This window comes from Chlamydotis macqueenii, chromosome 3 (genome assembly GCF_036417535.1).
Source record: "Chlamydotis macqueenii isolate bChlMac1 chromosome 3, bChlMac1.mat, whole genome shotgun sequence".
NCBI lineage: Eukaryota > Metazoa > Chordata > Aves > Otidiformes > Otididae > Chlamydotis > Chlamydotis macqueenii.
This window is the reverse complement of record NC_141558.1, coordinates 123,021,990-123,043,454: the sequence shown is the minus strand read 5'-3', so window position 1 is coordinate 123,043,454 and position 21,465 is coordinate 123,021,990. Positions and strand designations below refer to the sequence as shown.

Genomic DNA, 21,465 nt, shown 5'->3' with positions numbered 1-21,465 from the left:
GAACAGGGACAGAAAACAGAAAGGCCTACACACAGAGGCCTTTTTAACAAGCAGATTATTTTAAGTAGCACCTAAAGCATTTTCTTCAACCTGGAAATTAACAAAGTTCCTCAAAAGATCAACGTTTGGAAGCCAGTTTTAGCAAGATTAATGCTTTGTTTTAGGTGTCTGGTAGCTCCTCTGGCTTAGGGGAACTCCTTAAGTGGATGAAGGTAGACATGGGTGCTGCATTTTTGAACAATTGTGTCATCGCTACTCAGGTTGTGATAGCTCAGTTTGCAAGACTTTGGAACAGTGATGGAATGTTTTCTGTTCCCAGTGCAGGTGTTAGGCAAGTAATGCAGCTGTAAAATATGTATTTATTCAGCTTTAGTTCTGTTACATGATGGCCTTTTTAACAATGGCCACTTCAACAGTGGGAGCTGCTTGGCTGTGACAGAGAAGAAAATTTGCCGTACACTACCCTCAGGAGAGTTGTTCAGGATGCTTAAACAGATTGTTGCAATTAAAAATACTAGATTAAAAAAAGCCCAGTGGCTAGACACTGTTTATTTAAAAACTTCTAGCTGTACAAAAGGAAAACAAAGACGATTTCATTTTCCTAGTATTGATGATGGAGTTGCTGTACTGCATCCAGTGACCTTGGCTTCGGTATTTAACAAAACCTGTAAATAGTCCTGTCACATTACAGGATGGATTGACATGTACGATATATTTATTAGCCAGCAATTAACAATCAGAGAGATTTTTGCTTCATCTCTGGTCTTCTTAGCTGTGAGGAGAAGCAGGCAGAGGGAAGATTTTACTTCAACTCATTCCTGACCTCCGGTTAATTTATGGAACAGATCTTCGTCCAGTGTTTCATTCTGGTCTTTGGAGCGCGTTGACAAGAAGATGTAGCCCCCAATGTACTCATGGATGATTTTGCAGTCTGCGCTCAGACACGTGAAGGCGATAGATACATTCTGGTCAAACTCGATTGCAACCTAAAGAAAATACATACGGCAAAATCAAGGAGAGACATAAGCTGCACCTGGGAATAAAGAACAAGTGTGAGAGCACAGCTGGATCACAAATCCTGTGATAAAACAGTACCTGCCTCTGCTAACTGTGTTTTCGGTGTCTGCTGGATGTCGAGAGTGTTTTCCTGCTTGTTTCTTAATTTTCTGCTATGGCAGGGCCCTCTTGTGGTCAAAATCTTGTTGCTTCAGACAGGCAACAAAACTGTTTTTAATGAGATTTTTTTCTAATGCCGTATTAAGTGAGCACTGAGAAGAGCAGGAATGGTACTCCCGACTCTTCGTACACTTAACCAAAAATGTTTAGTATTGTCTGTTATGTGCTGACCTTAAATCAGCTTTTGGGGGCCACGTTTTGATTTCCAGCTCCTGTCAGTTCTAAAATCCAGCAAACTGAGGTTAGTTGCTAACTGTGGATTCTGCCTGTTTTGCGAGGGGTTTAAAGCTTTACCCAGCATTACAGGCTCTGGCACAAGGGAGTACTGCAGAAATCTACAACTTACAGAGCTGCCTTCAAGCTTTCAAACCCAAACTCTCCAGCAGCCTTCAGCAGGGTCTGGAGCACCCTGGTAGAAATGACAACAGAGCTTCTTTCTCAGGACCACATATTGACACAGAGGAATGCGCACGGTGCCCTTGCAATCCCAGTTTGGGATCTGAAAGACAAACTGGGTTCCTGTATCCTCAGTCCATACTAGAGACTGAATCACCACAATTTAGAGGATGATGCATCAGGTAGATTATACAGAGAGATAAAATGAGATTTTTACTGTGACAGAGCAGTCACGTGGGCTGGAATGTACCTTTCAGTTTCTGTATTTAACTCCATTAAAATCAGGGGCAACTTATAACGAATAAGCTTGGCAGGAACCTTTGAAACCAGAGATATTTTAGTTTCTGAATTTTCACTACAGACTCCATTAAGAAAAAATTTAGACAGATGATTTAATAACATGTCACAACACATTCAAAATCTTTTCACTCTGAGGTTTACAAAGATTTTCTGAAAGCATCCTCCAGCGTCTGAAATGCAAGGACTGAACGCCGAGAGCTGTTTCAGTTTTACCTGGCGTATTTCCCAGTTCACATTCCACTGCTTCATGTTGGAGAACCTCCATGTTGTGATAGGATCCCCTGTGGCTATGTCTATTCGTATCAGCCTGTTATAGGACACCCCAAGCACATCATCCTTTTTGCTTCCTTTAAACCTGAAAAAAAACAAAACACGACAAAGCCTTTGAGAATCTCTGGTTTGCAGCGATTTCTGTCTAGGGAAACATTTCACCTGCCATTCTCTGGAAGTGCAAAAATGTGGGAAAAGTCACAACAGCCTGGGATTCAGGAGAGCTTGGACCCTTCTCCAGAACAGTATTTGTTATAAAGCAAAAATGTAGGCTGGTGAACCACGGTACAAGATGAAAAATAATCAGGCAGGTAGATCTAGCTGAAATCTTTCCAATTCATTGTTTTCTGCTAAAAAATACTGTTTTGCCAAAATACACGAATTTTACTATACTTTTACTGGCAAAGTGCCAACAATTATTTTCCTTACTTCATTTCACTGATGTTGAAATATGTTCTTCTAGTTATATTCACCTAAATTATGTAAGCATATAATAGGAATAGCTAGGAAAAGGTTACTCTGGTAGAGAAATTACCTTCCTCCACCTTCCTGCTGAAAGCTGGAAGAAATCTCACCTGTCTACTGTTAGTATTTTTAATATTTTTGAGCCTGTTTCTCAACTTTTTCTCCTTAGGTGAAGCTGGCTCTTAGGGAAAGAACGTGACCTGGACCACAATTTGTGCCTTACTTACTGTCCCCCACCGAGATCCTGCCCATCAGTTTGTAGAAATTCCCCACAAGGTGTTTTGCTCATGCTACTAAATGCAGTTTAGCTGTTGGGTTTGTTTGTTTTGTTTTTTTTTTTTTTTAACAGAATTAGCACTGACAGATGGGGCAAAACATCCACATCTATGTTAGTAAATTAAATAGCGACAGGGAACATTCCCAGGCACTGAACTCGTGTTCTGTTCAATTGCTACAACAGTCCCAGGCAGAATTCTGGCAGCGCTCTCTCAAATGACTCCCAGGTACAGCTCAGGAGCTGGAACATCCAGGGACCAACGTGATCTGGTAGTTCACATGAGGCTACTGGCTTTTTGGGAAGTCAGAAAGTTTAACAGTACAGACCTGGGCTGTTCTATGCCAGCTGGCCTCTGTGCCAGAGAATGGTTCCCAGCTGGTTGAATTTATACTGCAGATGATTCCTGAGTAGCCCTGGAAGAGGTGTTAAGCACAGATTAAGGAAGGTGCCCGCACGTATGGTTGTGTCAGTACTTTTCTTTTTTTTTGGTGGTTTGCTGAGAAAAGACTGCAGGTCAGAACCCTGCCACATTTAAGGTAAGTGTCCAGGGAAACTGCTGTGAACACAACAGGACCTTTCTTGTGCTGACTGCTCTTCCAGATTCACCCGAAAAAGGGATCACTTGTGGTTTTCTTAATGAAATGTCAAAGAAATTGGCATTTTATCATATTCCAATGAGCGAGAGTTGGAGCCAACAAATATATTGCAAACCTGAGAACATCAACGAGACATGCATTTTTTTTACATTGTAGTGAGTTTATGTCAATAAGGGTTTAATCCTCGTGATGTGTTACTTCAGGCAAAACCCCACAAGTCTATGAAGGCAGACATAACGGAGTCTCACTCCAGGAATGGAGCTACTGAGCGCTACTGCTAAAGAAAAAAAAGCACTATGGAAGACACTAGAACTAAAAGAGGTCTGTGAAGGGAAAAAATAGAGTGTTTCCAGAACAAGGAGTCAAAGAACTTCTTGAAAATCACTGAGTACGAACGTGTTATGGCAGCTTGACATCGCAGTAGCAGCGTGATTACCTTACAATGTAGTAGGATAAGCCAAACTCAGGGAGGGACTGCCATGCTTGAATAAAACGCAGCTTGGCCTCCACTAGGCTCATATGGGATACGTTTTGGTGGGCTTCCAGAATCCGAGCAGCCAACTGGGAAACACAGGAAGAGAGAAAGATTTCAGTTGACTGGAGAACAAAAATACCCCTCCTTTCACTAACATCAAACATCATTAGCTCTCACACCGTGTTCAGACACTTAGCGGTCACCGTGTGTGCAGATGTACTGCGGAGAGCACTTGGGGACAGGTCCTGAGCTACAAGGGCAGAACCGGTGCAGGAAGATCTGAGTGTCTGGGTTTGTGCGGCGCTGAGCCTAGCTCCAACAAACTGCTCTGGAGAGGCACCCAGGCCAAGAGGGCAGGAAGACGCTGTTATTTAAGATGCAGACAGTAACTTCCTGTCCTTAAAAACCTTCCTTTCTTACTCTGAAGAGACTTTCAGGAACAGTGTTATCAGGAGGAGAACATGAAGAGTGACTCAGAAGGTGGTGTGGACCTAGGAGGAATACTTGGAAGAAGTGCCGAGAGACCCGTCTGTATGTTCATTTTAAACACAAGGCCTCTTGCTAAATATCAAAGGGACAAATGAGCGTTGCAAGATGAATCTACTGTATGGTTTCCAAATGCTGCTTTGATTCAGCCTCACCCCAAGAAATCATTAGAACCACCCATCCCCAACCATCAAGCCATGCTCAGGATACCTGCTTGGACTTGTATTTTTTGGTATAACGTAGTGAGACGAAGCATTCTGGTTTCATATCTATGCTTTCTGTATCAGAGACAGCCTGGGGAGACATGGTCCAGTTCTTCATCTTTAGAAATGAAAGGATCTTGTGGACCTCAGGATGATAAGAGCTGTCGGCCATTGTTTTGCCTTTTGAGGCTAAAACACAAGCAGCCATCCACCGAGCGTATTGATTCTCCTGCCGGAAAGACAACTGTTTGATATTTTTGGAACAAATCATTTATGAAGATGGTTACTGCACATCTTTCATTGCGTGATAAGGCCCTCTGGAGTTACTCTGCTTAATTTGTGTGGATGTATAGTTACCATAGCACCGGTTTTCTTCCCTGATTGGGCTAGTTCACCCACAGGACTGCCTTTGCAGAATAGTTAGGTTTTAAATTGTCAAAGAAATTCAGTACTTTGGAATAGATTCTCTTGGAAATCTTATTGCATGACTATTTTCCGCCCACTGAACATTTTTACGCAATTAGGAGCAATACATTTCTATACAAATGAAATAAACTGAAATGGAAAAAATATAAGATCCTTTTCACACTACCCTTGTCTGAACGGGGAGAGTTCTAAGAAAAAAGAAGATACCCCCGCCCCAGTCCTCTGAAAACACTGGAGCAAAATATTTTAATTTCTTTTTACTTTTTTGATAGGATGTTGCTGTTTTCTTTCCAGCAGCTTTACTTGGAAACTGATGATAAACATAGAATTACTGTCCTTTTGTCCCCTCAATCATGAAATATTTGTGAGATCACCACATCATTCTCAAATTTACTAAACATGTAGATAATAAACTCTCTGCAGCATCCTTATTTTTCTATACAAATCCTAGGACAATAGGTTTTCTAGACAATCTACCAATAAATCTGGAATACAAACTTTCCCTTGTCTTATTACTCACATCTTCGCATCTTAAATATACTTCATTCATGCCATCAGCAACGGGAATTAGTAACTTGATTCCAAACTTCTTTGCTGCAACATTTACATCTGGCACAACTTCACATCCTAGATCACAAAGAATCAGAAAGAAAGGAGTTTAATTACTACATCATGTTAGTCAGCGTGGAAGAAAAAAGATGCAAGTGCTCTCCAAACCTCAGCCTGATCTTAAGAAATGCACACTTAAAAAAGAAAGGAGCTGATGAGAGGGACACTTTTGGAAATTTTAGCCTAATTGTCTTGAAAGCCTGGACTGTATTTTCAGATGCAACTTGGGATGTAGGTGACATCTTCAACGGGACTGGCCAGTTTAGGGATCCTGGAGAACTCTGGAGAGTATTTCACGTTGAAGTTGCTATTACAGGCCTTCTGGGTTCAGCTGGAGTCGAGGATGCCTACAGTTCCCCTTTGCGTCAGGGGACACCAAGGCTGTGGGCCACTTCGTGAGGTTCCAGCCACCCCGGCTGGTTTTACCATGCGTTTATATGACCTGCTGAGGATCTGCAGATTGGTATGCAGAGCCCTTTGTTCGCAGGGGTCAATCCTGGGCATCACTGGTTCCCTGACGCTGAACAAATGATGTCCCTGCAGGAGCAGATGGAGGCTACATATATAGTGCTGGTGTTTGCCGTGTGTACACCTGGGGTTTCTCCTCCAGAAATACCTAAAGCTGGTTGTAGCTATGGCAATCCTCATGCCCACATGGTCCAGAGAAGGCCTTGTCCCTGCACAGCAGTACATAGGTGCAACCTATGGCATTCTTCTCCACTACATCATCCATAATCCTCTACCACCAGCGCACATTTGCCAAGGACAGAGGTGAGTACTACCATTTAACACAGAGTAAAAATATTTGGAAATGAAAGTGTCGCATTCTCTATCTGACTCATCTTTAAGTGAACTCAGCAGTACGTGGCATTTTAGAAGTCAGCTCCAGATAATCTTGGTTTGTGCTGAGCTATTGAATCCTTTTTGCTTAGGCCTCTTCTGCAGATGCGGTCTGCCTGCTTAGGAGTGTCAGGAACTGAAAAAGTTCCAAGACTGAATGCTACTGGGCCTTCCTGAGTCGTGCAGAGATTCCTTGATTTATTCACTTCACAAATGCGATAGAAAAAGGAAAGAAATGAAAATTCCTACCTTTTAGGTTTAGTTTCTCAATAGGTTCTCCCTGTGCGGATTCCTTGTTTTTAAAATAAGATACTGAAGTGTCTTTAAAGACAAACCAATATGGCTTGATAGCTTTGAGTGACAGCTTCCTGGGCCTAAAAAAAAGGAAGAAATCACATTTGTTTATATTAAAATGCACAAATTGCTAAGTCACTCACAAATATTACTGTGGATCTCAAATTGCTTATACTAGATGAATCCCATCTGTGATGTCTCGTTTTTTTTTTTCTTTCCACTCTTATGTGTTTTTTCTTACATTTTCCATTCCTAATCAAAGCCATTCCCTTCCAACAAAGACTCATTCTGGCTTTTACATGAACTCAACAACGCTGAAGTAACCTGCTAGTTACTTCAACAAAAATTCTATTCCTTCACTAAGTTCACTCCAAGAAAAGGTAATAATTTAAACAATCTTCTTCCAGTATGGCAGTGTTATTCCAGCTCCTCATGAACTGGAATATGTGTATAGATGGATATACTCCTACTTTTAATTATTTTACTTAATTTCAATACTTTGCTAATGCAAACTGATTCCTTTTGTAGAGTAAAATTTAAAATACCTACTTTGGAATTGAGAATTAACTGATAGATACTAATGGTCAAATATAATCACTGTGACTGCTCTACGTCTCTTCAGCAAGAGCTAAAAATCTTATTTCTGCTAAGAATAAACTAACAAAGCCATGGGATGTGGGGGGCGTGCTGTGTGGAATAAAACCCCAAGTTCAATATATTTCAGGAGAGAAAACCAGAGGAATTAGTACTATTTCAGTATGGAAATACTTCACAACTACCTACAAAGGTTTTAGTTTAGAATCTTAATTTAGAATCCTTTCTAGAAAATGGTAATTTTAATGTTTAAATTAAAAAAATGGATTTTCAAAACTGCCAAATATTTTGTCTTCTCGTTTTTCAATGCAGTGACATTCTTCAAAAATAAGGGACTATAATTTTTTTAGACTAACAAAATAATTTTTCTGTAAAAAAAAAGTCGCTGAAAACTTTTTTTGAAAGCTTTCTGTTATTATTTTTGAAAAAAATATTGTAATTTTCCTCAACATTGTCACCCCCTTGAAAGCAGTATTTACTAGTGTGCTCATGTGGTGCATACTGTGAATAAATGTGAATAACAGCTCGCTGTATGAATCCACCCAGCAGTACGACATGCAGAGCTTTGCATTTACAATTAAGCAATTAATTACAGTAACAAGATGCTGTTCCTTTAAAGAAACGTACACCTTACTTGGTTTCTACAATGTCTTAGGTTTAGTAAGCAATTTATCACGTATATAGGAAATTAGGCCTGATGAAAAAGAACCGCTAAACGCTTTTAATAGCAAACTGCCCTACTGCTGGGGAAAGATAAACAGACCATTGTTAGAGGTGAGTAACTGACACAGCTTAACAGGCTTAAATTCTCTTTCATCCTAAGCCACCTTTGTAATTGGAATGTCAAATAAAATTTCTTAATTGGGAATTAATAATTAACAATTCCTAAGAGTTAAGAACAGTTAACAGTTTCAAGTGCAATTTTCAGTTTGCTGACAAGAAATATGATTTGGCAAAAGAATGAATGATAAATATCAGTGCAACAGAAATCTTTATCTTTCTAAAACACAAAGACTGTTTTGTGCTAAAAGGCATTACGGACTCGAGGTCACCGCGGTCATTTAAATAACCCATAAATCAAGATACTACGGTGGGATCACAGAATTGTACTTTCCTCAGTTTACTTATTTAGGTGAGGTATTACTGATCCGGTTTACCATACTGCTACTCCAACTTGAAACTCGTTTTGATATTAGAAGAAAAACAGCCTCCGTGTTTGGTTAGAAAGGGATAATTTGTTTGTTTCTTTTGTTTAAAAAAATAAACAAATCCCCAGGCTTCCTTTCATAAGTTCTGAGGGAGAGCTGAAAGATTTTTTCTAGCTTTTCATTGGCAAAACCCAGTAAAAATGTGATTGAAAACAAAATTGTAGACTCTCTGGTTTAGAGATGATGATCGATGAGCACTAGGAAATACAAAGAGCCTTTATACAAGCATAAGTCTAGCGACCCCAGCAGCCCAAGAGCTAGAAAGATTTGCTGAGAATCTTGCTCAGAAGCAGTAAGAGAAAGATTTGAAGAGGATGATATGAGGCTATTTAGACCTATCTGGTGTATTTGTTGATTTAAAACCTTACGATCTACTGTTAGATTAGAATGAAAAACTCAAGAGATCTCTTGTACGGTTAAGCTTTTTGGGTTTTAGGTTTTATTATTAGTTTTAATAACTCACCTAACTAGCCTGAGATTATCAGCAAGTTTCGGGATGTCTGTGATGTCCTCCTATCAGGAATAATTAGGAATAATTTTAGTACAGTGCACTTTGTAATCGTCTGTTGCCTCTGTTAAGAAAATCAGGAACCAGGCAGGCTCATCAGAGTCAATGCACTTGACCCAGTGAAAGCAGTTCTGGGATCCGAAAGGACGTACCAAAATGTTACTTGTGTTTCCACCTTCCAGTGTCACTTCCAGATTAGAAAGTGCAGCTTCTACTTCATCTACTTCTGATTCAGAGGTGAAATCTTGAGCCTCTGAAGATAATGACAACTTGCTTACGTGATACTAAAATAAAACATCAAATATCAAATTGTCAGTATATCAATTAGCAACACACAATCACAGCATATGAAAACAGGGTCTTCTGGGTCTTGGATAACTGTGCAAAGTTCATCAGCGCTGAACCATGGGGTTTTTTACAAGCAAACAGGTATGTCCGGTACGATCTGCAGTGATAACAATTTCCTGTTTTAATTGCCAGTGTTTCTATTCCTTCGCTGTATAGTCGCCACTGTTCTGTGAGGCTGCCTCAGTGCTAACATTTGCACCCCAAGCACTGTCAGCTGCAAGTACCATCCACACCAGGTGGAAACTTGGCAGCAAGGCTCTGTGGTGTTCCGCAGCGGCAGGCTGTGAATTTTTTGACAGCTCCGTTTACATTTACGAGGAAGAGATTTATTATTAATAAATGTTTGTGCCTTATTACCTACGGTCAGGGATTAAGCCACGCTAGGTCACTTTGAATGTTTAAATACTCCATAGCATCCCTACCTTCACATTGCACTTTTTTCAGTCTGCTGTGAACGTATGCATTTATGTCTTAGAGAAATTCTCAGGAAGAATACATGAAAGGGTGGTAGCTGGTATGGGAAGCAACATGTCAAAGTAATCCCATTCAGAACAGGTTGGTATTAAAGTTACATCCTGGGTACAGTTTGCTTTAGATAATATTAGTAAATAGTTCCATAATTGTATGTGTCAGTTTGAATAATGGTGTGCTGCTACTGAATTTAGTTGGTTTAATTGATGGATGCTGCTTGTTGTTTCTCACTCAAACAGCAGACCCCCAATTCAAGCAGAGCTATCAGCCTGAGCTCTATTCTAGTCTTGTCCTAGCTTGCGCTCGCCTCTTGAGGAAACAGGTTTTGCAGCTTGGATCAAGTACGTGCCTGTAGGGCGGCGAAGATCAGCATTTCTTCCTCAGTGCAGTCAATTTCTTCTAACAGAATGGCCCAGCGGGCTTGTTCATATATTTGGTTTATTCGCACTGCGTCATACTGCAGCAAAAACAGAACAACATTAGTCATGAATGACCACCAAGATACAAACTCACGATCAGCCGCAGCTCATCTAACATCGGACTGAAGCCATAAAGGTTGTTTCCTTCCTCCCCCACCTCTGCCCTGCTGTATTTTCCCTTCTCTTGTACTAGCTCGTGTGACTGTGTGTAGGGTCACAGTGGCTTGCTGATCCAACAGAAAATTAATCTGGAGTCCTTGGCTGAGGCAGAAGGGGAGATTAAGACATCCCCTTTTGTGGCAGTAGACCTCGGACGGGCTTAACGGAAATATGAAACCACACTATGAGAGTGAAAATAACGTGATACAGCTGATATGAATGTGACATTCAACTGCTTGCCACTGCCAAAAGACAAAAACCCTTATTCCTCACTTCCCCTCTTCTGCTCTTGGCTCTTTCGGTTCTGGCTCTGTCTTTGCACCAGCTTGACATTTGTCAGATCCTGCTGCAAGCTGCTTTAACTCGCTCTCCATTTTTTGGATAGTGATTGTTTCTTATTATCTACTTGGGTAATAAGCTGAAGTGACTCACAGAAATATTCAAGCCCCAGAGCTGGTGAAAGGTAGGTGATGGGAGGGTAAACCTTGGAGTGTGACCTCTCCCAGCAGTGGTGAGATACTAAGTTGCCTGAAGCTGTTCAGGGTTATTTCATTCTATGGCTCCACGGCTGGCTGAGGCAAAGAAGGGAAATGTTTGGGCTGCTGGAGTCGAGACACATACTTGAATTTTAGTGGGGATGGCATTTCACCCACAAACATGCTACCCGAACTAAAAAGTGCCCTTCTGTTTATCTGAGGTGCCTGAAACGAAAGTGTTTTACAGAATGTACAGAAAGTAACACTGTGAAGGCCAAATCCTCTAAAATTCACACTTGAACTCTTGTGGATTTACACTGGTCAAAGATTGTGCTTTCCTTTCACTAAATGTATCACCCAAGCCTTAAAAACCCTGGCTTAACACAAACACTGTGACTGACTTTTAGTGGAAATAAAAGCAAACAAGAGGCAACTTGAGAAAAACATTTAAGTGATTTTTTAAGACTCAGTCTTGTTTTCAAATGGGACTTAAATGCTTTACTGAACCTTCCAAAGGTACTTAATCACCCAGTTACATTAAACAAATTTGATTTAAGTGCCTGAGTGCTTCTAAGGGCAGTAGAACATAAATGTCATTTTTAAGTCCATTTTCAAAAATAGGGCTTATACCTTTAGGTCATTTAGGATTCTGTTGGTTTAGTTTTCCCCTTAATTTTTCTTGTTAAGAGAGAGGCAGAAAGCAAACCAGCCCCTCTGGAAATCTGGGTAGTGTTTCTGGTGCTCTTCAGATCTCATCTTTATACTTAAGATCTTATTTCAGGTGAGGAACGGTGATTCAGTGTCCAGAGGGGAAAAGTGCAGCCTTAGCTGAGGGGTAGAAGTAGAATCTGATCTCTGAAGGGCCTGTAACAAATCCTAGCTAAAAGTCAGTATCCTTGTGCTATAGCTCCTTGACATGAAAGCATGCAAACAATGAATAGCAATAAAAACAAAGCTCTTACTTTTGGATTCAGATCAAAGAAAGTGTAATATTTAAAGCGTAAAAGAAGTTGATCGTCCTCCAGAATGCCTTGTTCCATAAGTGATCGAGATGAATCTAGCCAGCTGCGGAAGAAAACAACCCACAGATTCATCTGTAAAGGAAAAACTATCACACCTGCAAAGCTCCAATGTAATTGTGAAACAAAAGTGGGACCAAACAGCTCTAATTCCTGCAATCTGGGGAAAATTCACATAACGGGAGAAGGTGGAACATTCATAGGGATTTCTAACTTTGATTGTACAAACATGATACCTCCAATCTTCCTATTTTTTTTCCTCCAGCACTGTTGAAAACATCAGGAGTAGAGGCCAGAAACTGAGCAGTAACTAGTTATGGGGTGACCTGTGCCAATAAGATTCTTTCTTCTTCATCTCCAGAAACAGGAGATTCATTTAACCCAGGACAAAAGTGTAGGTGTCTATTCAGAAATCCTGCTTTTCATTTCAGGATTTGCTGTTTTAGAATTCTAGCTGCTCCTGTTCTCTAGTGAAATCCAATGAAAATATCAAAGTCACTGTTAAATGCCCCACAGATCTAAAAATGACAATCTGTATTTTAATTGTAGAGAGACCATCATCTCAAACACTCGCACCGCAATTCAGGAGCTTTCCTGAATTGATCCACATGTGTATTCTCACTGTCCATTTAAATCCTTTAGAGTTCGCTATCCAAACTGGCCTTGACCTGTGCCCGCAGTGCTTTCTTCACTGGATTTGTCTTCATCTAACAATGGCATTTAGTCCAACACCTGCACGATGGCATCATTCATCACTTTAAACAAAATTGTCTAACCAAGAATGTCGAATAAGGAAAAAAAAAGATCAAAAAGAGCAAATATTTCTGAAACAAAACCTAGATCAAAGCATGTTTTTATGTATCAATATAGCCTAATAGCAGGGTTTTGTTTTCAAATTCCGCTTTACTCTTAAAAACCTGGATTAATGCTACCCTTGTAAAGCCAGCTAACAAAGATCTCAAACAGCGCCATCTTACCCTGCATTGAGTTTGGCTTTGTCAGCTAAAGTCCGAGGCTGGTACATCTCTGCTAGTGTTTCTGGAGAGCAGTTGGGATGACTGAAGGCGAGGATGCTGCAGTTCTGCTCAGTCAAGGGACTGTCGCTGAACCAAGTAATCGTAGAAGAAGCCAGTGTCCCATTGACGGGATCATAAATGGGTGTCATGGTTTTACTATATAAACCTGGACTTCCTGCAAGTGAAGAGTAATGTATTAGTCCAGGGAAAACTGTCTTCCAGCTTCGGTAGTCTACCACTTTCCACCGCAGAAGACTAACCCTTTTCTTTCAAGATACTCTCCTGTCTCTGCAGGGGATAGGTTTCTTTCAAGACACTCTCCTACAGCAAGCCTTGTCCTTTCAACTGAAGTGGCCTGACGGACAGAAGTGCTCTTCCTTGTTCTGTGAAATATCTCAGTCGTGTTGCAGATAGGATATTTTCAAGCCCTTATTTCTCCTTCTTGCAGGTTGCCAAAAATGTTGAATATTTTATGAGCGGTCACACATTTTCAAAGAGGAGCAGCACATCCTGTGTGCCGGGCCACAGCTGATCACCTGTTTTCTAGTATACCCTTTCTCATATCAACGGAAAGGAAAACATTTAAAAAACAACAGAAAAGCGTTGATATACCAGAGATCTCACTAACTTCTTCAAGCCACTAATTTCAGGCCAACTGTGTCTTTCTGACCACCATCCTACATTAAACTGGTCTCTCCGGTTTTAGCTGCATAGCCAAGGATTTCTTCCTCTTTTTCACTTCCAATCAGAAGAATAAAATCATATTTTCATTACCTGATAATCCAGAAGTCACTGGAGAGTTGCACAGGTTTATAATATCTTCTGTAAGCGGTTCTTTGCTGTTCTTGTCTTTTTTCTTTTTCTTTTTGAGTACATCTTCTGATTGCTTCAATAAAGAGAGTTCTTCTGACCGTCTGATATCTACAATGGCAATTTGGGAAGTGAAGCGAGATGAAACATTTGAAACTTAGCAGCTTACATCCAAAAAAAGTCCATGGTTGGTAATAGCATTTGGGGAAGCTCCATGTTGCAATCTGAATTTTATTTTTAGCGGGTTGAAAGCAGTAGCTGTGGAAAATCCAGTCATTCAATAACAAGGCCAAAGACTTTGGGCTGTGAGAGTGAGTTTTGAAATGATTTAAGCCTGTTTTTGCAGCAAGCATAACTGTGTTTTAGAACATTAGGGAAAAACTTTTCCTCTCTAATGGCTCTGCCGTCACCTTTGAGCATAATAACCTCAATGAAATGTCTGACTTACGAATGAGCCAGAACAGAAATGGAAACACTGTATTTGAAGTTTGTACCTTCTATTATTCACTTAAGAATTTTAAATTTTACATACAAGATTCTGTCTTGGCTGTACACCATTCCCTAATAGACTACTGATTCACACAGGTATTGTCAGTTGCAAACCTCACACTCTGTTTCTGAAAAACATTTTTATCCTGGGGTAAGCAAAGACATTTTTAATATTCACTCATGAGAAAAGTTACAGGGCTCCTGTACTGACTCAAGCTGGAAGAAAAACGTGGGTAGAAATATTTAATTTGGCCAGATGTCAGTTGAACAATTATGGCATCATTTTATCAGAGCTGTTAAGTGTGATAAAGACATACTATACCTTTCCCAATCCACTGCTAGAAGATGAAATTGAAAGCTGCACTGTAGTCAATATGAAGTGGTAAACTCCTTCTGAAGATGAATGTGTTAATGGGCTAAGCTTTGAAGAGCTAAATTAAAATGAGGATTTTAATCCCCAGTTTACCCTAAAACTAAGGGATTCTGAAGACTTGACTTATTCCTGTTGATCACAGGCACACAGGTCTGGCATACTCCAAAATCTCACCTCTACTTGGAGGTGCTCTATTATCAGAAAGAGTAGGGACGTGGCGATTCAGTGCTGCAACTCACGGGCTTGCGTGGGGTAGTTGGGTACGCCCTGACCTGAAGACGTTTGGGCATAGAAAAGTTTTGAACATTTAAAACATGCTCTTTTTGAAGTGAATACATATAACCAACAGGCCAAGTTGAATATCATTAATGCTAGTGAAAGTAGGTGATAAATTAGTTTGCACCAGTAAAATTGCCTCTGGTGAAAGCTGCTGCAGGAGACTGATAAGCTCAAGCTATCAATCAGTGGCATAGAATAAGCAGGACTGAGTCCTGCTCAAGGAGGTCGACAATCCCTACAAAACCAGCAACAGGACTTTGACTATCCAGTGCTCCTGCAACTCATGGGACACATTTCTGACACCGTTTGCCTCAGGAATCACAAAGACTGAGAACCATTCACATGCACTGGATACTAAACCCCCACCCCCCCCCAAAATCTGTCTTTTGATCTTAGGTCAACTCAATAAAATCTCTCCTTGAGTTAAGCAGTTTTATGAGTAAGAGCTTCACATCAAAACAAAGTCACCTGATAAAATGCTCCAACTTAGTTGCCAGAGGGGAGTTAGCTTTACTTACTGAGAATTTTGCAGATGTCACTGACAGCTTTGAATACCATAGAAGAGAAGCTGACTTTCAGTCTCACAGTCTTCATGTTTGGCAAGCGAAGCCGCAGCATTTTGTGCTGAGTAGTAAAGAACAGCTTAGCATCTGCCTGCACCCCGCATTTATCAAGTGTCCAGTGGGTTTTCAGAAGCCAACATTTTTTTTGCTCCCACCAAAGAGCATAGTCTGACCAATCTTGTGGTATTTCTAGGAAAATACAAAATGGTTATTAATAAACTATGGAGTAAATATGAAAAAATCCCTTGGCTTGGAATCAATGCTCTGCAAACAGGATAATTTATTTACATTAAAGCAGCAACTACAGTTCCTGAGACCTAGACCCCCTCTGCTGAATACTTGTGGCAGTCACTGGGCACAAGTCATTCCCCAGTTCCACGGGGAATTCCAAGATTATATGGATTCCCAGGTGCCGGTGACAGCAGGTAGAGTTTCTGTGTGATCTTGGTCAAGTTGTTTCAGTCTTCTGCCTCATTTCTCGTTCCTTGTCATCAGCTCCGCCAGGCAGAGGCTATTCCTCAGCGCGTCTATAGCACAGTAGAGCCCGCTCCTATTTTCGAGTTTCTTGGTGAAAAATTGTGTCTCAAGAGAGCTGCTGACACAAATAACTTAGTTACAGATTCGCTTTAAATATTATTTAATATAGAAAGCTTTTTGCACTAGTTGAGTACTAGTTATAAAAATACTGTGAAAGATTAGGCTTCTGACCCAACGAGAACTCCAGCTGCCATTGGTTTGCTGGCTGAACTGTGTGTCTAAGTACGCACAGAAGTTGGCAGAAATGTATCACAGATACGCTACCTGCTTCAATGCTGGAAAAAAGATCTTTGTTTCCTTCAAACCCATGTCTGAAAACAAAATCCCTCATTTGGCAGTAAGAATTCTGAAATTAAGTTGTTGATTTTAAATTTCTTGACACTATTTTGCTGAAGGGTTTTGTTATAGTTCAGTTCTTCTCTTCTTGTTTGTCTGAAGTCAAGCTACGTTAAAAGACCAAAGTTCTGAGGTTTTTTTGACTTTTTTTTTTTTGTTGCCACAAATCTTGTATTTCTAGAGCAGAGCATAGAAATGCAAAGCTCACGGTGTTCCCACTTGGCGAGTCTAATCTAGCAGAAAAGTTCCTTTCTGTGTGAAGTTGGTGACCGAAGACTTCTAGATTTCAGAATTCCAGGAAAAAGAACAATACTTGAAGAATGAGTTGCGTACGAAACCCTGTGGCATTGATACAATAATCAAATACTGTACTATCTTGTCTCCAAGTGCAGATGATTGCTTTGGGAGGCAGCTCCATTTGGTGGCTTCGAATTAAAGAAACCTACATGAGGCAGTGCCATTTCAAAACGCACGGGAACCTCTTTTATTTGTAGAGGAAAAGCTGCATGTATTACTTTAACAACACTGTGTAAATTAAACAGGTCTTTACTCACTGATTTGTTCCACTAATTTCAGCATCACTCCTCCAATATGAAGGTCCCCTGTGACCCGTAGTAAAAATTCCTTTTGTACCTCTTCATGCTGATGATCAACTGTCACCAAGAGCTCCCAGGAGTGAGACCCATATTCACTTGAGGAAATCATTTTGGAAAGGTCTATGTAAGCTCTGCAAAAGCAAAACAAACAAGCAGAAAGGGCATTTTTCCTCCACTCTCTGAAACAAATGCATCTCTCCACAGTGTCAAAATACCTCCATGCTGCCAAGACTTCGCAGTGGCCTTGGCTGGAACTTCAAATACTTTGTTACCTCTGAACTAGACTCTGTTCTTGTGATTACTCTTGCAAGATAGGCATGTGGGATTTTTTTGTTTTATTCTCATCTCCACCTCCCTCCCCCCAACTCAAGTGTCTCCAGCTGGGTAGAGACAGCCCAGTTTTACCCGGGTTCCCCCCCCATACACTGCTAATCTGCTGCTCTGGACACCATAAAGCCTGCAGTTGAGGGTGGGATCTGTTTTGGCAATCTGTCCAGCGAACAAAGGATTTTTGTCGACTTACACGCTTACAGCTGTAATTTTCACTGCAAATTAAAGTTTACACTTGCGGTTCTGCCAGCTTGGTCCCATGGGACCAAAGTAGTTTTACCTATTTGGGTAGATGCAAGGGGAGACAAATAACTTTTATGGCTCTCTGCCAGTGATATCCAGGCACGTAACTGCAGTTTCTGCTGATTTCCCTGCTTGCACAGAGATGCAGGCATGTGTCCTGTCTCGGCAGGGTGAATTTTCTGCGATCCCACCAGGCTCCTGCCAGGACAGGTAAACAGTAATCATGCCAAGCCAAACCAGAGAAGATGCTCAAAGCTGAAGCATCGGTTATCATCAGTAGAGTTCTGCTAGTTACTGCAGAAAGAGCTTGTACGTATAAGGTGACTCAAGCTGCAGGAAGGATTTGGGACATTTAAACAGTGAGAGAAGATACCAGATTAGCACTCAGTGTCTTGTTAAACCGAACCCTAAGAAACAAGGCTTTGCAGTTGAAGCTTAGGCAGTAAAGCAGATGACACCAGTTTAGCGCAGACTTTCCTGAGAAGCCAAGTCACAAACAGAGACTCTGTCAAAGGTGCCATACACAAACTGCTTCTGACATAAAAAATAACATGGAGTTGTTTATGAAAAAGGATAGAGGGCATGTAACAACGTTAAAAGACTTCCGTAGATCTTTTTAAAAAGAAGTATTTAGTAATTAAAAACCTTTAGGCTAAAACTTAGGTCAGACCCAGAAAAATCAAGGACAGTTGTCACAGGTGAGGAACTATACCAAGGTGAGGTGTGGGAGAAGGAATGACCTTTTCTAGGACCGACTGCAGGACCAGATCTGACTAGCTTAGGTGACACTAATGTAAAGTTAAGCTAAAGATTAAATATAGCATGCCTGGAAATAGGGTGAAAATTTAAGTTCACCTATCTACCCAATTTATAACAATGAAGCTTTATGTTACCCATTAGGTAAGAAGAGGTTTTTAGTGCTGGAAGATACTGCTCCAGAGCAGAGCCCAGTTCAATGTTCATTCTGAGGTTTCTTTCCAGAGGTGCAAGGAGGCACTTGCACTTAACAGCCAGCCTTTTACAGCTTAACCTTCCCCACACTTTCAGACGTTATTCACGTTACTTAACGTCTTATGGTTTAAGAATTTCAACAGGAAGACTTCTGGTATTTTGTTAAAATATGTATCACGCAGTATTTGTATTACAGAGTACAACATAAAGCCGTCTAACTGTTTTGGTGAAGCTCTTTTAAAATCCGTTCTCAGAATACTGATGTTGTAGACTTGGTTCCTTGAACTCCTCGGGGCCTAGGCCACGCCTGGTGTCAACCCTACTGAGATAAAACTGGATATCAAAGGGGTAAGAGAAATGTGGCGGTAATGACAAATACTATGAATAAGGAAAAGTGATTCCAAAATTAAAGGCAATGAAAGCGTATCTGTTAAAGATTAGATTGACACCCCCCCAAAAAAAAAGAATCACAATATAAACAAAATAATCTCTCCAGCTCAAAACTACCCTTTTAGGGGAAAATCGCCTTACCAAGGAGTTTCTCTAGAACACTGCTGGGAGTCTGCCCTGAACTTCTGAAATCGTGATGACTTATAGACAGCCTTAACTCAGCAAACTGCAACTTCATAATCATATGACTTCAAGAGGCTAATTTGGACGGAGGAGCAAATGCTATTGTTAATTAGGTTCTTGGATGTGCCAGCCTGCACCTTTTCACCAAACAGTTACTGAACCAACAAAGGCTGATACGTACCCAAGAAGTTTGTTTGGTTTGCCTTGGTAAATAAAGACATTGTGTTGGACAATGGAAAACACTCTGGCTCTCCTGCCTCTGGGATAGAGCTGGGGTTTTGAATTTGTGCCACATGGATGGACTACTTAGGTATCCTTATACCAGGGGGTCCCCGGCGGAGGGGAAGGGCTGTGCCTCTCCTGAAGGCACAGTGTCCAAGAGACAGCTCCTGAGGTGGTCTCCCAGGCAGATCAGGCTTGCAGCACAAGGTGTAGAGAACAGCTATCGTTGCACTGTATTCACACCAAAACAAAAATTCTGACTTTGGAAAAGTCAAAAGGCTCCTAAGAATCAATAACAATCAATCAATAACAGCTTTAAAAATAAATAAATCTACAGCTGGCCTAAGCGGGAGAACTACATGATTTCATTTCAGGAGCACGGGTATGAAGTCTGGCAGAGGAACTATACTTTTGCCTACACTTCAGTCCACTATAAGCCAGGATTGTTACAGAAAAGCAGTCTCATTTGCCCTCTTGCGCCAGCAAAAATATTTGGGAGCTGATCTGGATTTTTTTTTTTTTTTCCTTTTAAAATCTGGTTTAGCTTCCCCATCTAATTCTGCATACAAATGCTTGTGCTGACATGGGTGAAAATGAGCAGCCCAAGGGGTGGGTGAAACTCTTTCATTCACGCTGGCTTGGAAAACCATGGCCTCAGTGCACCTAAATCCTGGCACTCCATCATTCCCTAAAGCTGCTCTCTTCCCCACATCCTCTTCAAACCGGGAGGTTTTAGTTTGGTGATAAGAAAACACAAACACGACTAAATCTATCGGAGTACGCAGCACAAAGCCTGGTCTCGAAAGAAGCAAACGAAGCAACGAGGGCAACTAACTGTTGTGCATTAAAACCCAAATCAACCCAAACTGCTAGGGCAGGCTGTGCACCCTCCATGTTTTTAAACCTTCAGGTCAAGACTGGATCTGCTCCGGGAACGCGCCCCAATTCCTGGGCTCCAGGTGGGTTGCAGCAACACGGCCTGGCACAGGGAGATGAAAAAGGCCAGGAACGTGTCCTCGGGCTACTGCTGACTCTAGTCAGTGTTTCTACAGAACTCACGCTGCCATATAAAAAAAAAACAAAACAAAACCAAACAGGAATTACTCTGCAGATCGAGCTCTCCGCACGTTTTAGCCCTTACAGCCCCGCACTTCAGACTCTGTGTGGAAACAGAGGAGGACGTTAGTCGTGCCGGAGCAGGAAAAGATCCACTTTAAGGTAAACGGGGGGAAAAAAACCCAAAGGATGCCGTTCCCTGACTATTTCTAAGCCAGCCCTGCCACCTTTCAGACGGTGACCGGGCTGGGAGGCCAGGGGGCAAACCCGGCTGCCGTCCGTGCTCCCTGCTGCCCAGCTCCCCGGGCCGGGGCGCCTTTGAGGAAGCGTTTGAGGAGGCTCCCAGCGGGGCGCCGGGATCGGCTCAAACCCCAGCGACCGCGAACGCTGGAAAATAATAATATTCATACATACGGAATGGTTGCCCCGCATTCCGCCCCCGGCCCCTCCGCCGGTCCCCGCACCGGCTGGGTCCCGGGTGTGGATGGGCCAGGCCGGGGGAACAGAGGCTCCCGCCCCGCCGGAGGCCAAAGGCCCCGGCCCTTCCCTCCCCTTCCCCTCGCTCACTCACTTGCGGGCTCAGATGGCAGCGCCGTCCCGCGCCTCCCCTTCCCCGACCGGCTGCCGCTGCCTTCGCCTCCACCTGGGGCTCTGAGGGACGGGGAGAGGAGCGGAGGGGAGGAGCGCGGCCTGCCCGGCCCCACCGCCCGCACCCCCGGGTAGGCGGCCCTTCCCCGGGGAAGGGAGGGCGCTCCGCCCGCGGCTGCGAAGCTACCAGAAATACGATGTAAAAGTTAAATATTTACCTTCAGGTAAGCTTGAAACATCTAGGAGTCTGCTTTAAGACCTATTAGTGTTTGAAAATGTAGCCGGGTAGAGATAAGCCACTCTGTAGTGACCATGGCTGAAAGCCTTCCTGTCTGGCGTTGGGTGTGAAAATGGTGCAAGAAACGGCGAAACGCTCACTGGAGCATGCTGTACCAAGGAGGGCTTGTTGGGCAACTCCACCTCATTTATGTTTAACCACAACACCGTAACTCTGAGGCCATCGAGCCACAGCGGGTGTGCAAGGGGTT

At 42.0% G+C, this 21,465-nt stretch overlaps 1 protein-coding gene across 1 annotated transcript; it reads right to left on the bottom strand.

Annotated features, from left to right (window-relative positions):
• Positions 1 to 529: 529 nt before the first annotated feature.
• FERMT1 (FERM domain containing kindlin 1) lies at positions 530 to 21,045 on the bottom strand. Its single transcript, XM_086744014.1, has 15 exons — positions 20,961 to 21,045; positions 16,973 to 17,145; positions 15,501 to 15,734; positions 13,806 to 13,952; positions 12,993 to 13,206; positions 11,959 to 12,061; positions 10,292 to 10,399; positions 9,276 to 9,407; positions 9,079 to 9,128; positions 6,769 to 6,893; positions 5,591 to 5,697; positions 4,652 to 4,873; positions 3,917 to 4,041; positions 2,086 to 2,227; positions 530 to 986 (listed from the first exon to the last, which is right to left on the bottom strand). Exons 2-15 carry the CDS (start codon positions 17,121 to 17,123, stop codon positions 813 to 815), a joined length of 2,034 nt encoding a protein of 677 aa, XP_086600140.1. The 5' UTR covers positions 17,124 to 17,145; positions 20,961 to 21,045; the 3' UTR covers positions 530 to 812.
• Positions 21,046 to 21,465: the final 420 nt, after the last annotated feature.